Source organism: Copidosoma floridanum, unplaced genomic scaffold (genome assembly GCF_036245765.1).
Source record: "Copidosoma floridanum isolate Cflo_tuat_1 unplaced genomic scaffold, Cflo_Japanese_pri ptg000006l, whole genome shotgun sequence".
Lineage (NCBI taxonomy): Eukaryota > Metazoa > Arthropoda > Insecta > Hymenoptera > Encyrtidae > Copidosoma > Copidosoma floridanum.
In genome coordinates this window covers 13,201,121-13,219,695 of record NW_028321883.1, presented here as the reverse complement: position 1 = coordinate 13,219,695, position 18,575 = coordinate 13,201,121, and the positions used below count along the sequence as shown (strand labels likewise).

General features: G+C 33.7%; 1 protein-coding gene across 1 annotated transcript; it reads right to left on the bottom strand.

The window, feature by feature from the left end:
• Nucleotides 1–300: 300 nt before the first annotated feature.
• LOC106640522 (medium-chain specific acyl-CoA dehydrogenase, mitochondrial) lies at nt 301–11,416 on the bottom strand. The gene is made up of 9 exons (XM_014354593.3): nt 11,206–11,416; nt 10,879–10,954; nt 4,572–4,739; nt 4,290–4,390; nt 4,119–4,199; nt 3,790–4,029; nt 2,443–2,583; nt 1,355–1,630; nt 301–731 (listed from the first exon to the last, which is right to left on the bottom strand). The coding sequence occupies exons 1-9, from the start codon at nt 11,215–11,217 to the stop codon at nt 579–581; spliced, it is 1,248 nt and encodes a 415-aa protein (XP_014210079.2). The 5' UTR covers nt 11,218–11,416; the 3' UTR covers nt 301–578.
• Nucleotides 11,417–18,575: the final 7,159 nt, after the last annotated feature.

Genomic DNA, 18,575 nt, shown 5'->3' with positions numbered 1-18,575 from the left:
GACTTATTAACACATGTGCAAGAAAAACAGGCCAAATATGCTGCGTGTGCTATGCAATACCGTGTGACACTTATATTTCACTGAATTGATGCTTAAAAATGTAGCCTGTCATTTTGATAAAAAATGGTAAACGAATTTTCTTGACAGGCTTATGCATGTACTATGGTAATTGAAATTTTAGACTTTTTTTAAAAATCGTATATACTAGATTGTCAATTACAGTTTCTTTCACAGGTAACTTTTTTTTTACACAATGTAGGTACAGTTGTAGCCGGTGCTCTCAAATAAATCCCTTAAAAATTGTTTAAATCTATTTATTCTGTTACAAAATATTAAACAATCGGTTTTTTAACATTAACATTATAAAATACTTATAAAATTCCTCCAACATTGTAAGACATTTGTAAACAAGATATCTTTAAAATTTGTATATCAAAAATGTGTGGCATTAAAAAAAATATACAAAATGTTTATATTAAGTAACTTCTCGTATTAAAAAATAGATATTTGAGCACTGCAGTTACTACATATAATAACTCTAAAGTTCATAATATCGTGTTCATCGGTATTAGAGACATTTATTTTTCTGCTTGCTTGAACTTGGAGAGAATGTGTCTGGAAATTATCAATCTTTGAATTTGCGCTGTTCCTTCATAAATTTGGTAGATTTTGGCATCCCTCATTAATTTTTCTACTGGATATTCGGTGTTAAAGCCAGCCCCACCAAATATCTGTAATAAATATTTTATGACTAGGAAGTATCCTACCTTCAAATAGAAATAGTTTCAAATGAAGCCGTTTATACGTTATGTGATTAGTTCAAGCTGAGATCACGTGGTTATAATTTAAATAACATCCGAGGGGCGTAAAAATAAACGGTTTATGAACCATCACTACAATCATTCTTTGTTTTTTCAAAATGAAATTAAAATTACGATTTCATTGAAATATCCTTGGCTGAGACAAAAGGTAAAGTATGAAAAATATTAATGACGGTAATAACGATATCATGTATAAGTCATATATATAAGTCAAGTACATTTACACGGTATTTTTTTAGCAATGTAAAAATAATGGACGTACTCCATCAAAGTGAAAAAAAAAAAAAATTTATCATCAGTCAATAGTATTTGCGAATTAAAAAATTACTTATCGAAATACTTATCATTGAAAATTGAAACGTTTTTTAACGTGCACGAGAAGGGAATTCCATATGTCTACAGTTAGGAACAAAGGTACGATTAATATTTTCTTGTATTGCATGTTAATCAACATACTTGTAATGGAAATCATAAAAAAATGCAATTGATGTATTCGTGGCAAGATGTATCATAGATAAAAAAGTTTCAATCACCTGAACCGCATCGGTTGCACACTTGTTAGCCACATCTGCAGCGTAACACTTTGCAATGCTGGCCAACATGGATCCAGCTGGGTCGTTGTTGTCGAGAGCCCAGGCAGCTTTCATCCAGGAAAGTCTCGCCGTCTCGATGCTAATCGCCATGTCTGCCAGCATGAAAGCTACTGCTTGGTGCTCGGCAATCGGCTTGTTGAACGTTTTGCGCTCCAAAGCGTACTTGGTTGCTTCGTCCAAGGCTCTTTGAGCTAAGCCAACAGCTCCACAAGCGACCTTAAATCAGTAGGTACATTGGATGATTTTTATTACACGCAAAAACGATGGAAAATGACTCGTTGTGGAACGACCGAAACACTTCACAACTACACTCAGGGTGAACGCTATTTCTCGACAATCTTGACATTCTGATCAAAATGCTTAACTTGTTTACGGTGTATGCGTATCGGTAGCGAAACAACAATTTTCTCTATGTCGTCTAAAATTATTGGCGTCTTTTATGAAGAGCCAAAAAGTTGAACATTAACGCCACAGGGCATCAAATGAGATCATTTAGTTGTAAAATGGGATAAGGGCATGGGAAAGCAATGATACTAGTTAACCCCTTTGTACAGTAATATAATTAGGCCGAAAGGAGCCATAAGACGTGAGAAAAAGCTCGTCCACTGTACTCATGATGCTTGTACGTATATATCTTTCGTGGGCGTATGAGTTGATCTAGTAGGGCTTGTAAAAGATTAAAATAAAGGGTTAAATTTTCATTGGATATACTTTAATTTTTACTTTGCAAAAAAATAAAGTTACGGAATATCATTTTTATCAAATAATTATTGCTAACTGTTGATGCTCACGTGTAGTACTGAATCTAAACATATTACAATCGTTATGCTCGCAAGGAGCTACCGTAAATATCACACCCCAGTGGTTATGCAATTTGTCACAATGTCAAAACAATATTACCACATAACTGTATTGATGTTAGATTAATGATGATTGCAATGACTATTTAATACGCTCGTAAAAGGTTTTCATTCTTCATTAATATAAAAATGAGTCTTTTAAAAGTATTTATACTTAAATAATATTACCGCAGGTCTGGTTTTATCGAATGTTCCCATAGCGACTTTAAATCCAGCCCCTTCTCCAATTAATACATTTTCTTCTGGGATTCTGACGTCTTCGAATGTTACCATACGAGTATCGGAAGCTCTTTGTCCCATGTTTATTTCCTAGAAGCAGTTAAACATAAGTAATTACATTATTGTTTAATATTTTGTATAAAATGTCAACATGAAACAGTTTATTTTTATGAATAGTATCATATGTTGTTGTGAAAAAGTCGAGGAAAAAGTAAAGCCAGATAAGTGTAGTTTTAAAAGTAAATACTTGTATCACATAATGATTACGAAAAAAACATTTCTTGAATAGTGTATCACAAGCTCTACAAAAAATTTTTCATTTTTTTGGACTAGACTAATCATTTATTTTTTTGTCAGAGTTCACATGCCAGGTCTTGTATTTTGACAGAGCCATTGGAAATCATATGGATTCAAATAACACCGAAGACTTGAGTTAGTAGTTCTGATTACAATTTCTGATTTAACGACCCAAAAAGTATGTAGAAAATTACTAATCTAGTTGGACAAAACAAAAATTATTTTTTCAACAACATTCAAACTTCAAAAATGAAGAAAAAATTTATTTTAAGCAGATACCGTAGCATAAGGAATTAACGGAAGGATTTTGTTGAGATCTAGTCCATAGGCCGATAAGATAATAAATAGAGTATAGATAGTAATAAGTAAAGTTCCAAGACCTCTGATTCGTTTTGGACCAAGAAATTAATAAAAAAAATTTTCATGGGTGCGGCAATACACCCCTACACTTACGTGATGAGTGGGTGGTCCCGGTGACTAGGCCAGTAGGCTGTCGCGGTAACCCATAAAAAAAAAAAAAAAAAAAAAAAAAAAAAAAAAAAAAAAAAAAAAAAAAACAATTTTTCAAATTTCAACATGGCCTTTTATGAAAAATTGTAAAAATTTCTTTTTTCTATTAAAATTCTGATGGAATTAATGGATAAATTTTAATAAAATTGTAACAATAAGTGCTATAAAACCTGTTTAAAATATCTCTAAAAAAAAAAATATCCATTGGTTGGTTTTTTGAAGGGAAATGAATAACAATTCTGAAGTGCCAACAAAACTACAATGTTAGAAGATAGGACATGATCACACGCCTCTAACCTAAAAGTGTAAAAAAATCGGATCCCTTTCTCGCACACTCATCGTGACTAACGTAGTTGGTGTGGTACCTCCTTAATTAATTTATTTGCTTGTATAATTTAGATTTTACTTTTCCTTAGTACAAATCTTTAATTGCTTATTAAATAATGAACTAGAATCGTGAAAAAATAATTGAAATCCTTGTTTACACACCTTGCGCCCAGGCTGCACCCCTTCCCACTCCCGTTCAACAATAAATGCTGTAAAAGCTTTACTGGCTGGAGCTTTTGGGTCAGGATTTGTTCTAGCTAAGACAAAGTACCAACTTGCAACGCCTCCATTAGTGATCCACATTTTGGTGCCATTGAGTATCCATTCCTTGCCTTTTTTTTCGGCCTTGGTTTTGACACCGGCAACATCCGATCCCGCACCTGGTTCTGTCACGCAGTATGCCTGAAAAAATGAAGTGGAAAAAATCTGTAAGAATTTCCACTTGGCTTAAGCTTAAAGGCTAAAGTATATAAACAATAAATCATGCTAACAGCGACTATAGGTTCTTCGAGTAACCTGCCAAGGTACTTTTTCTGTTGCTCCTTGTTTCCAGCCAAAATAACCGGTGTTTGCTTCAAAAACAAAAATCATTCAATATTAAATAAATTTTCTTGAAAAGCCAAAAATTACATTGTCAGTTGTATATTCATGCATATACATACCGCTAGTCCAGATGCCTCCAACACAGTTTTGATACCTGTACATCCGTAAGCAATAGCTTCGCTAATAATACAACCATCAAAAATATTCAATCCCAGTCCACCTGTAAAAAGAAAAAAAAAAAAAAAATCGTAATTTATTGATTTATTATATGGTACAAATATAATGCAAAAATATTTTTATTTCTATAGAACAAAGAAATACTTCATTGATGGTTAAACAGTTATTTTTTGGTTTACATTTCGAATAATAATCATCAAGCAAATAATAAGATACGCATTTACCAATGCTCTGAGGTACATGGTGATTTAAAAGACCTAGTTCCCAAGCTTTCTTAACAATTTCCCGAGGGTAATTTCCAGTTCGGTCATATTCTGCAGCCACTGGGATGATTTCCTCTCTTGTAAATTTCGTAGCAAGCTCTTGGAAATTTTTCTGGGTATCATTTAATTCTAAAACAAAAAGAATCATCTTTTTACATGATGGCAACAATCGTTAATGATAGCTACACTTAAAATAAGAGGAAAATGTAAGCACATTGTGAAAGCTTTACTAATGATGTTTACAACAATTAAATTCATAAATTAATTTATCAATAGATAATTTTTACTTTATCGATATTTTTATTGAAGGTGAGTATACGTAGGCCACTTATTTTAATAGCTTAGATAACTGCTGTAGTAAAATTGTGTCATACGCAGTAATTAAAAAAGTGCTATCTTAAAATCAATTATCAATTATCACGCTGAGCAACCCAATTCTTTGAATCAATGAAAATTTCTTTACCCTCATTCCGTTAAGTATTTTCTTGTAATTAAAAAAATTTGAGTTTATTAAAAATAAAATTTTATTAAATTAAAATTTTCTTTTTTTTTTCAATCATGAATTTCTTATTTAATTGCATGAAATACTTTTTGGATCGACTAAATTATTTTTAATTAAAAGAAAATATTTAACGGAATGAGGGTAAAGAAATTTTCTTGGATTCATAAAATTAGGTTGCTCAGTGATGCAGTGACACTTAGTAAACGTAGATATTTCGTGTTTAATTGTGTGCTCTACATCGAATATACAATTAATTGAAGTGAGTTCAAGTTATTGACATTGGTATTAAGAACACCAAAAAAGATGAGATAATATCTTTTAAGTAGCGTACGAACTAAACATTATTGTATAGGTCATTCAAGGTTATGACTAACTCAAGCAATTCTTAATTAGGCCTTAATTTGATACAGATATGTGTATTTTCTTAATATGGGAGCAAACTCGACATCTTCGGTATAAGTACATGCAATCGTTTACAATCAAAGATAATTCATAATTCATAAAGAAAGAAAGACAATTTGCACCTTTTTTCAACTTCGTAAATTGTATTTTAACACTATTTAGTTATAAGAGAAAGTAACAGATCTTATTGAAATGTAATTGAATCATGAATTGAAATAGAACTACATTATAACAATATAACTCAGGGAGAACTTTGGCAGTCGAATAATTAAAAAAAAAAATACAATATCATGAAAATTTGATCAAAATGAATAATTCTTGAATGTGTCTATACATGACATGTATACATTTTTGAGTCTTTTCAGTTGCGTTAGCTTATTTTTGTTCAAAAAATCTTATTTTTTTATTTTCAAACCATGCATCAACTCATGAATCCAATTTTTTACGTCGATTATTCAAGTATCAAAGAAACTACCGTGTACATAACGCAATTAAAAATTAAATCAATTGAGTAGGTTGATGGTACTATATCACACTTTTAACATTCTATAAAAAATTTGTGGTTTTTTTTTTTTTTTTTTTTTTTTTTTTTTTTTTTTTTTTAATAATTTTATTTTTTTTATTTTTCACAGTAAGTATTACTAGTAAGAAAATTACGCAGGAACTCCGAAAAGTTGTAATGCAGATTTTTTCGCAGAACTTGCAGGTTTTCCTGTCGAGTACTTAAATCGTATGAAAACACCAACACTAAAATGTTGAAATATTTTAACTCAATTTTCGAAAAAACGAGATTTTCTAAATTTTTGCAAAAATGTAAAATTATAGAACCCTCAATGATCGACTGCTCAACGAATAAAGAAAAAAAAATTCTCTCACTGATAAGAAGTCAGTTTTGTAAATAAATACAACCGGTGATATAATATAGCTCCATGTACATGTATTGCGATGTGAACTTGTAGACGAGGGCAGTGTTGGGTGTTAGGTTACAGAGACAATAAGTCAAAGTTGGATATTTGCAAAGTTTATGTGTACAGTATTATATTTTCAAATTATTGATTAGTAATTTACTCCCACGTTATATATTTCTTATGTTACATTATAATGGTACTCAACAATCACTTATTTATTTATTTAAAGTTGTAATGTAGATCAATTAACTGTAATAATTCGGTAAGATACTGACTAAATGTATTTATTTACTAAATTCATGTAATAAATCTATGATCATTATATTTTTTGATATTTCTTATATTTCCTTTATGAATGAGATGTATACGTTTATTTTGTGTCCATATAACTATTTAATATTTAATTATTTTCAGCTATATAAAATTACTCAAGAAAATTGCCCTTATAAATATTCTGGAAAATATTCTTGATATTGTCTTGAAGCTCTAAATTGTGTTTTGTCTCGATTATCGTCTTAAAAAGATAAGACAAGATAATGTCAAGATTACTCTTGGTATCTTGTGCAGCCCTAAGTTATACACTGCGTGTCTGAGAGTAGGGAATAGAATGATAAAAAGGGAAATGTATGAAAGAAATTCAGTGTGGTTAGTAATAATCGAGAAAAAGATAAAAAACAATTGCTTTCGTAAGCATGAAAAAGAAGATCCAATCAGAGTGGAGAAAAGTGGACAATCCACACAATAGAAGGGCAAGGATGAAGTATAAAAATGTAGGTAAAGGTATAAATGATACAAATATGGTATGTGTAATTCATGTACAGTAGAAGAAAAAACTTTAATATATACATGGAACTAACTTGAAGTAAGTGGGTATAGAGGAAATCAATGAATCAGTGCCGAGTGCAGAAGAAAAGAGTGAAACGATTGTGCGGTAAAATGAAAATGTTAAGGGGGAAAATAAAAGCTAAAACGTGCTATTATGGCAAAGTTTTTAAAAAAAATTTTAAGGTCAAGTAAGGAGTATAGGAACAGAGCTGAGACAATGTAATTTCTTAATGAGACAGAAACTAACAAATCAAGACGAGACAGTCAATATAAAGTTTAATCGTATTAGTAGATAAAAACAAAAATAAGATATGCGATGATTAGATGAGTAAGAATAAAAAATTGCGTTTTATTGTTCAAGTAAAATAATAACACGTGTAATGTAAATGTTATGGCAAATGTTGTGACAAAAGAAGGGGTAAATTAAAGCGAAAAACTGAAAATTATTTCAAGAAAGAAAGAAAAAGTACAAAATTGAAAATTTTAATTGACTTTAGGGATAATATTTTAAATACAATAGTAGCGGATTTAAATAAAATACACCTTTTAAGCTGTTTCGAGGTTCATGGCGCATGTTTACGGTATCATAGATGGGACAGTTAAAAACCACCTCACATTTAACTTTTGTATCAAGCATTTACACAAAAATGGAAATATCTTATTTTAAATATGATGTATTACTATACATGCCCATAAGTTATTAGTTTCTCAGGGATGCGAGTCAAGTAAGTCTGTATAATGGGATTCGAAATTTGAATTCAGACACCAGCGTCACTCATGTACTCATTTCCAAATCGGGAAGAGTACACTGAGAAAATTTTACAGTAGCGTTTATTACGAAATCTGTGGTAAGAACTGCCACAAGGATTTGTCGTTGTTTCGACCAGAAAATATGGTAAATGCGAACGATGCCTTATACAAGGTAATTTTTAAAAAATGTTCAGATTCACTAGATGTACATGCATGTACTTTAATTAAAAGAATTAATTCATATCACGTATGTACTAAGTAAAAACTGTAAACATAATTTTTCCATTGTTTAAAATAAAAACCATTTCCAAACTCATATCTTGTGTTTACTACCTCAATTGAATACACATATCTATTGTAATAAACTCTCATTTTTTGCTAGCATTATATTATTATTTTAATATTTACTCCAAAAATTAATTAGTTTTTAAAACCTTAGTTGTTTTTATTATATAATAGTTATTTCAGCTAATTAATTCAGTTAACTGCAGTAGATTGTGGTCAGCACTACCAAAAAAATTGTAGACTCTACCACAGCGGTATCACCAGTTTGACTATAATCGCTTTAGTTGCATCAGCGATACTTAAGTACCTCACAGCAGACGCTACTGTAATATTTTCTCAGTGTAGGTATAGGTATACGGATTATACAGTATAACGGTACACTACAAGCCCTGGAACTACAAGAACCACATAGCAACCGAAATTACTGTGTTACCGAAGCTGCTCGGTGTGTTTGAATTGATTGATTGAATAGTTTTTTTATTGGCTTTTGAACTTATAGTTACATAGCCATTTCTATCGAAATGGAGCAGGTAGTATACATGAAAATATTACAGAATGAGATCCATTTAGGTATTATACACTAGTATATATACATATCCAGTTATATGAGATAAGATATCGATTGAATTACAGTAATTATATTATTGGTATAGAAAATAATTTATAAAGCTTAGCAAAATGTCTTACTTGCTATTTAGGAGGGTATTAAATTAAATATTTTTATCTATACTATCGATAAAATTGGCTAGTATTGGGATTGTTTGTTCTTCTAAATTGGCTAGTAAATTTTTTATGGAAAATGGATCATTTTTACCGATTTTATAAAACTTATTTAACATTTCGGTCCTTTAATTTTTTAATATATCACATTGCCAAAAAATATGTTCTAAGTTATCGGAATCTTTGCCACATTCGCATCTATCAGAGCTCGGTGTGTTTGAACCAAATTAACATTGTAGCACCATCTGCCCGAAATTTTAGGTACTCACTGCACGCAAGAGTATTACTATTACCGATATAAATACACGACGCGTCAATAGTTCTCGGAGTCTTCTACGAAAAAGATTGTTTTTTTCTTGAAGTGAATGAAATTTCTTACACATCGTATGATAGTTTTGAAAAAGATAGCCTTTTACTGCTATCTTTTAAGCGTTTTTTCCAAGAAGGTTTTCCTATCTTAATAATTATATCATGATGCACTTACAGCCTTTTTTATCAATGTGTGATCGGTTGAAGCAGAGGTTCAAAGTCGATTATTCGATATCTAGCAATTATCTACAGGTACAGCGGTTACACTATCACACAACTAGATCGATACGGTATATCTTGCAACAAAAAAATAATAAAACTCACATATTGGTATGTACAACACTACTTCTTTTCGCAAGTAACTTGTTCACGAAAAGCATACCTAAAGGTTTTGAGAAAAGAAAAAATTTACGCAAATATTACCTAAAATGAAAAAATGTACTGTATTATAAGTGTACCATCACGAGGAACAATTAATTCTGCACAATATAGCCATTATACATAGTACAGTGGAGACCGTTTAATTCGTTGAGCGGAAAGTATAAAATTTACCAATAAAAGAGGTTATATGATCGAATCAGCCAATGGAAATTAAATGTTTGAATTCCCCGCTCAACGAATTAAATGGCCACTGTACGTTTAATGTAGGATGATGAGCTTTTATTTATACCAAGTTTTTGCAATACTTATATTAGGGAATAAATAAATATGTGCAATATGTTGTAAACACGTTGCCCATATTTCAGATTTCGTCGCGAATATCATCAAGATCGTAAGTATATTCAATCATCGTAGGGTACTTACGCGCATAAAACTTGCAGAGGAGCAAATCCTTACTAGTGTATTCACATATTTAACTTGCTTTATGCTATACCAGTTTCTCGTTCTACTTGTACTAACCCCGCATTTAAGTTAAATAATAAAAAAAAATTTTAAAAATTTCGATAGCGCACAACGAATCTACTTTCAATTTTTTTAGTACTTCATAATAGATCATTTTTGTGGAATCGCTCCAGCATACTTCGTCAGTGACTAAACTCTCTTCTGGTAATATATACATTTTCGTTCCACACCAGAAGGAGCCTAGTGAATGTTGTACACACACATAGGCTAATGCACACGTAAAAAGTAAATAAAAGGCGGTGGCTGTTATCAAGAACATTAGAAATTAATTTTTCTAATGTTTATTTCAGTACATACTTATCTTACACGAAAGTATGCTCTATTATCGTGTTGTCCACCAATACCGAAAAGCTTCTTTATCACGCAGACCAATAAAAATTTTCTTTGTTAAAAAAATTTCATTGATAAAATAGTTTTTTTAAATGAAAATCTCGAAAACCCAAACAAACAACAGTAATCTATGAAGTATGGAAAAAAAAATTTAATTTCATCTTAACTTTGCGAATATTAATCACGCAATTACATAAAGCATACGATATTACGATCAAAAAAGTATAAGAGCTATTTTCGTGATTTCATTTTCTATGCTTGAAAACGTCATCATTATTTTTATCAGTATAGATAAAATTCTAAGTTAATAATCAACATATACACGTATACGAACCAAAGTTAATATTTTTGGAAGCTACAGTCGTCGAGAAGGATTTTTTGGCAGTTTGGAGTAGTGGCGTGCAGACAATCTAATGTAACAAAACAAAAATACAAGGTCAATAAGTATCTCCCAAGGCACTTAGTTCTATTGGTTGTATGAGCATAAATCGGCTATGAAAAAGAGAAAAAAAAAAAAAAAAAAGAATTAGTTACGTATAGGTACTTCTTAATCACATATTTTCCTACTTGATGAACAACGTCTGGAACAAGTTGTTCTTACAAGCAATGTATAGGTATACTTAAACGTAAAATGTATGACCACACACACTCAAGCACTAACCTTACGGAGCATGTTGACGTGAAATGGCAAAAAAAGTTGATTGGAATGCAGGCGAAAATAAGAGAGATAATTTTGCGAATCTATCGAGCACAACGACTAGGTAAATTAAAAATAGTTCACTAGTTATATGCTTATCAAAAGTACTACCTACTACAAGTAAGACTATATAAATTCTGATGATGCTCGCTCTGGCGGCAGTATATACCTCTGCTGCGTGTCTCCCACTTTTTTACTTTCATTCCGACTATTCCGAGTAGTCCGTGCACGTAGATGTCTAACGCATGTAAGTAGCTAAGTATGTGTATATTTTATACATACACTATTACACTAGAAATGAAATCAGTGTCTCTCCACTGCTCCCGAACGTGGCATGTTGTCCCGAAGTTGGCGCGTAGTTCAAATCTTCAGCTATTAAAACCCAGTTACCGCGGTATAATTTAAGCTCTTCAACCCCATAACACCCCATAACGTATTGATGAACATGTTAAATCTATTAACAATAATCAGGACTCGACTGGTTTCAGTGAACATTGTATCTCACGTGCACATTTTCCAGATTTAAATGACATAAAATTGTATGCATAATCCACCTAAAAGCCTAAAGTTAAATTTATTAGAAACAATAGAGATTGTAAGAGACAAAACAAGTTCGTAATTAACGATCAACTCAATTTTTCTCTGTCACTGATAATAGATAATACCGTTAATAACTATATTTAGTTCGACGCTTCTTACATGTACGTTCTTCATTTTACCGTTCGCTGGAAATCGTTTATCAATACTCGCTTTATCAATTTCATATGTATACATTGTCGAGTATACCGTTTATATATATTCAGTGGAAGTCGATGACGAGACATGGGGTAGTGATCACTTCCCTGTCTTCATAGATATCTCCATTAATAAACAATTCTTTAAAAAAAAGTCATTTAAATTGCACTTCATGCGCACAGATTGGGACAGGGTTGATAATGAGCTAGAGGGAAAATATTTATATTTTCTCTCCTCTGATTACGAAATCTTAGCACCTCACCTGAAATTCAACTCATTTATCAAAATAATCTCAGATGTTGTAACCACCTGTACTCCAAAAAGAATAACGAGTTTCAAGCGCAAATTTATTAACCCTGCTCCTAGGTGGGACAGTGAATGTGACCGAGCTAAAAGACTCCGACGTGCTGCTTATAAAAAATATCAATTTTCACTTGAATTAGAGGATCTCATTACATATAAACAGCGGTGTGCTGAATTTAAAAGACTTCTTAAAAAAAAGAAAAAAAAAGATTTTATAAATTTTACAGAAAACCTGAATTTTAACACTGATCTATTTTACGTATGGAACAGGTGCAAAATCCTCAAAAACTGTTGGATAAATGTGAAACCTGCCCATGTTACAGAATATCTACAACCCAAAAACTTTAATTCGACTCTAGACAAATTGTGCCCCCCCTTGGGCTCAAACAGATCCAAAATAAATACCAACATGCCTTCCTAATGAATTTTTTGACGCGAACTTTAGCTTCCTCGAGTTTAACGTAGCGTTAGATGGCAAGAGGTCTGACTCCGCCCCTAGCGTAGACGGAGTCAGCTTCGAAGTCATTAAGAGACTGCCGATTAAATTTAAGCTCATACTTCTGGATATTTACAATGAGATGTACAACCAGGGCTTCTTTCCAGCATCCTGGAAAGACGTCTTCGTTTTATTCATCCCAAAACCAGATAAAAATGGTCTTAGACCAATTTCACTGACATCAGCATTTTGTAAACTCTTTGAAACCATCATCAAAAACCGTTTACAATGGTGGGCAGAAGTTCATGCTTGGATCCCAAACAGCCAACATATCTTTCGTAAAAGCCACTCCTGTATCGACAACTTATTGAAATTTACACTATTCACTGAAAACGCATTCCAAGAGAACCAAAGCGTCCTGGCTGCCTTTTTGGATGTATAGGGGGCCTTTGATCATATCAATATCGACATTCTGCTCCAAAAACTTGCTGACCTAGGATGCTCATACAAGATTATCAAGTTCATAAAGTTCATCACCCATGAAAGATTCATATTTTCTGATGACAAAAAACATAACTACAGAACCCTGCATAAAGGTGTCCCTCAAGGCGCAGTGTTAAGCCCACTCCTTTACTCGCTATACGTCGCTTCAGTAACCCAAAACTTACCTAATAATTTGTATGTATCACAGTTTGCAGATGATCTTGCAGTAGCAATAAAAACTGCCTCATAGCTTTGATACCTCTATCATAGAAAACCCCATCCTAACTATAGATTTAAATCTTACAAACATTGGACTCAGCATCTGTCTACCTAAATCAAAATTCATGCATTTAAACAGAAAAAAATTACCCCAGGCCAATCCAAAATCAGTATAAAAGGCCAATAGATAATTTCTAGTGATAACATCAAATTTCTGGGTATAATTTTTGATTACCAACTCTCTTTTAATGCTCACGTAAAATATGTCCATCAAAAATGCATGTCAAACATGAACATCATCAGATTTCTCCGTGGCACCTGGTGGGGATCTCACCCAAGTACCCTCATGGGCCTTTACAAGAGCTTTATACGCTCTCGTATAGACTACGGCTGTTTCGTATACTACCCCAAGAACTCGGTCACAAAAAAAAAATTAGAAAAGATTCAATATGCCGCAATCAGATACGCCTTAGGATTTCGAAATAACACTCCAACAAATATACTTCTCGCTGAGTTCAAGTCAGTATCAATTAAAGAGCGAACCAAATTCTTATGTCTTTGTATTCTTGTCAAAACCTTCAGCAATTTTAACTCTGAATCTTCCACTATAATTTCACAATTTTACAATATTCATAAAAACGATTCTAAAATAAACAAGCTATCTTTCGAATGCATTAATTCTCTTCTAAGCTCTAACATGGCACTTCACTCTAATCATAACTTCAACACCTACTGCTATGACTTCACTACAGTTTTCTCAACTCTCCCAATAGATACTGACTTTGGCGCGGTATTAAAATCATCATCATCTCCCGACGAAACACTACTAAATTATATTAACGCAAACTACAGTATAGCTCTTTTCACCGATGGCAGCAAAGTAAAAGACGCTCCTAGTGTCGGCTCTGCTTGCTACTGCCCACTTACAAAATTTCAAAATGCTCAATGTCTAAACAAAATGTCTTTCATCTTTTCAGCAGAGTGCGCTGCAATAAATCAAGCCCTAGACTACATACTAGTTCATGAAAATAATAATTATATAATTTTTAGTGACTCTCTCAGTGCTATAAAAAGCTTGAACTCTATCAAAACAAACATCTCAATAAATAAATTTATTCTCGATATTAAAAGTAAATATTTACAATACATACATAATAACCCCAACAACCATATAAAATTAACTTGGATTCCATCCCACATGGGATTACAGGGAAATGAATATGTCGACTCTATGGCAAAAACTGCTACTACATCCACTGCTCCCTCTGAGCCCCAAATCTTATTTCCTGATCTATTCGAAAAAATTAAATCTGATTCTTATAATAACTCTGTTTTACAAACGAAAATTGATAGCACTCATAAAAGCAAACTTTATTTCTTACTATACAATAATGATACAAAAATCCCATGGTTTCACAACAAGAGTCTGACACGCTCGGTCATAGTCACGATAAACAGAATGCGCTCAAATCACCACAGCTTAGCGGAATCTCTCTATTGGAAAAACTTAATAATTGATCCAAAATGTAAATGCGGATATGAGGAAGAAAGCCTTAATCACGTTTTATGGAATTGCGATCTATATAATGTACAACGAGCAAACCTATATAATGATCTTCAAAAAATAAATACGTATCCACCTTTCAATGTCGAAAGTTTAATTGCGTCTCCAAATATTCCAGCGTGTTAAAGTATTTGTTATTTTTTTAAGAAATGCGATCTCGTAGTATAATCACCATATCAATTAAATCACAATTACTCTGTAATGTATTTCTAAATTTTTAACAAAAAATGTAAAAATTATATTTTTAATAAAGTAAGTGTTAATACCTCTTACGGGGTCCAAACACTATAATATAAAAAAAATATATATTTATATATATATATATATATTCAGTGTATGTTGAACCTTTGACAATGGCGTAACTGCCAAAACAGCTGTCAGCCTTACTTAGGGTAAGAAATAAATTGTAAAACAAAGCAAAAGTTTTCAATTATTATTAATAACATTTTGATGTAAAATGTTTCACCAACATCCAAGCGATAACGCAGTTGATCTTGTAAAGAATTTGAGCTCATGTAAAAGTAAACAGTTCAATATTTATGCATTGCACAATCAACATCCTAAATGGAAAAAACATCAAGCTTCCAAGGCACATCGTTTGGGCCAATGCAGGTGTTACGTCAAAGACGGCGTAATAGTAAATTTTGTATTTAGGCCTAAGTTTTCGCTCAATAGCCTGGGGACACGACAGCAAGGGTTGAGAACGAGGCACTAGGGTAGGAACAGGGTAGATGATTAAAGAAGGGTTAGCTAGCTACTTGGCCATCGGTATTCGTACCCACGGCACGTAACTTAGCGTTGCTTGATTTTTTTTAAATGGAGGCTAGTTGTTTGGCCATCGGCATTTGCACCAACCGGCACACAACTTAGCGTTGCTTGATTTTTTTTAAATGGAGGCTAGTTGTTTGGCCATCAGCATTTGCACCAATCGGCACACAACTTAGCGTTGCTTGATTTTTTTTTTTAAATGGAGGCTAGTTGTTTGGCCATCGGCATTTGCACCAACCGGCACACAGCTTAGCGTTGCTTGATTTTTAATTGGAGGCTAGTTGTTTGGCCATCGGCATTTGCACCAACCGGCACACAACTTAGCGTTGCTTGATTTTTTTTTAAATGGAGGCTAGTTGTTTGGCCATCGGCATTTGCACCAATCGGCACACAACTTAGCGTTGCTTGATTTTTTTTTTTAAATGGAGGCTAGTTGTTTGGCCATCGGCATTTGCACCAACCGGCACACAGCTTAGCGTTGCTTGATTTTTAATTGGAGGCTAGTTGTTTGGCCATCGGCATTTGCACCAACCGGCACACAACTTAGCGTTGCTTGATTTTTTTTTAAATGGAGGCTAGTTGTTTGGCCATCGGCATTTGCACCAATCGGCACACAACTTAGCGTTGCTTGATTTTTTTTTTTAAATGGAGGCTAGTTGTTTGGCCATCGGCATTTGCACCAATCGGCACACAACTTAGCGTTGCTTGATTTTTTTTTTTAAATGGAGGCTAGTTGTTTGGCCATCGGCATTTGCACCAACCGGCACACAGCTTAGCGTTGCTTGATTTTTAATTGGAGGCTAGTTGTTTGGCCATCGGCATTTGCACCAACCGGCACACAACTTAGCGTTGCTTGATTTTTTTTTAAATGGAGGCTAGTTGTTTGGCCATCGGCATTTGCACCAATCGGCACACAACTTAGCGTTGCTTGATTTTTTTTTTTAAATGGAGGCTAGTTGTTTGGCCATCGGCATTTGCACCAATCGGCACACAACTTAGCGTTGCTTGATTTTTTTTTTTAAATGGAGGCTAGTTGTTTGGCCATCGGCATTTGCACCAACCGGCACACAGCTTAGCGTTGCTTGATTTTTAATTGGAGGCTAGTTGTTTGGCCATCGGCATTTGCACCAACCGGCACACAACTTAGCGTTGCTTGATTTTTTTTTAAATGGAGGCTAGTTGTTTGGCCATCGGCATTTGCACCAACCGGCACACAACTTAGCGTTGCTTGATTTTTTAAATTAACGGCACGCAAAAGTGGGTTTTACGAAGAGAAGAAAAAAAACTATTAGGGGATGTATGAGAATTAAGTTTAAAAAGTATTGTTACTTACTTTTATTAAAAAGAAAAAAAAAAGGGGGAATATAAGTGGCTCTCGAGGCAAGATCCGGGTGGCCGGATATAATTTAAATCGAAATTGTGGACCAGATTCTCCAGGTCACGAATAGACTTCGACCGGATTCTCCAGGTCGTGTATTCCAGTCTGGCTACTAGTCTCGGTGGTTTACCAAGCTGGCCTGACCATTGAATGCATCGACCGGGTTCTCCAGGTCGTATGCCTTTAGTCTGGCTACTGCTCTAGGTATACACCCAGGCTGGCCTGACCATTGAACGAATTTTTTTGAGACTGAGCTGCTCGTGCAGGAGGCCATGGGCTTATATAGCCGAAGATCTTGCCTCCTTGTCACTGTCACTACGGCCAGAGACGACGAGACGCACGTAGGTTCTTAGAATTAGTCTGCATCATCTCATGGCAGGGAGAGGGAAAGATTTCCTATATGCTTTCCGTCTCCCTTTACATATGTTGTTTTGGTTTTGGGGTGACGCTTACTTGCTAAAGAATATAGTATAGTAACGATACTGGTCCCAGTGCTTGCTTATCGGGATTAAGTCGTATTATAGTTCGCGTTATTTTTCGGCTTGGCGTCTCTGGATATGTGAGTGTTAGAGATAGAAGGTGGTAGGAGTATAGCATGCTGTTGTCAAGTCGCGTTGCATGAACGCTGGCCGATGTGTAGATCAACATCCCGGCTCGCGCGTCGGGTTATTTACGAATGGTTAGGACACAGAAGAGGGAAAGGATAGAAAATTATTAAATTTCCTCAGGCGATGTCGACGTATAAGGAGGGAGGGAGATGTAGACTAGTTCTTCTTTGTCTTGCTCGGTTTCTCCTTATTTGTGTGTCACAAAGCCTTAGTTTCGGTACTTGGTGTATGTGTGCGTGTATGTCATTTAGCTTGCTACGAAAACGCGGCTTTACGAGGACGATAAGGAGAGGAGGAGGGAAAAAAAAAGGTACGTCGAGCGCAGCCTCGATGTAACACAGGCAACCAACATTGGTCCAAACTTGACAGAGAACTCTCAAGCTACCGCAAAAATTCGTGTAAATATGATTACCAGAGGCGGTGGTTGAGGTCGTGGCCATAATGCCATATGGGAAATTTTCCTGGATGAGTTTTGGGGCGGGATGAGGGCAAGAGACTTCGTAAGCTATAACCCAATTTATTAAAAAATTCACCAAGCTCGACAATGTATTTTCATACATTTATTATTATATATGGTATTAAGGAATATAATATTTTTGTATTCTGTTCGTAACATTTGTTCGCTTTTTACAAACTATTCACCGTATATCATGCAAAAATAAACCAAGTTTTTCTTTACGAAACGATTGAATAATTATATACATTTTACAATGCTTTAAAACAGTTTAAACAATATTGTAATACTACACATTTATGACGATGTAGTAGAACAGTTAAATATTGAAATATTGAATGATTGTATTAGAGGACAATAAATATGTTTGCATTGTCTTTCGATTG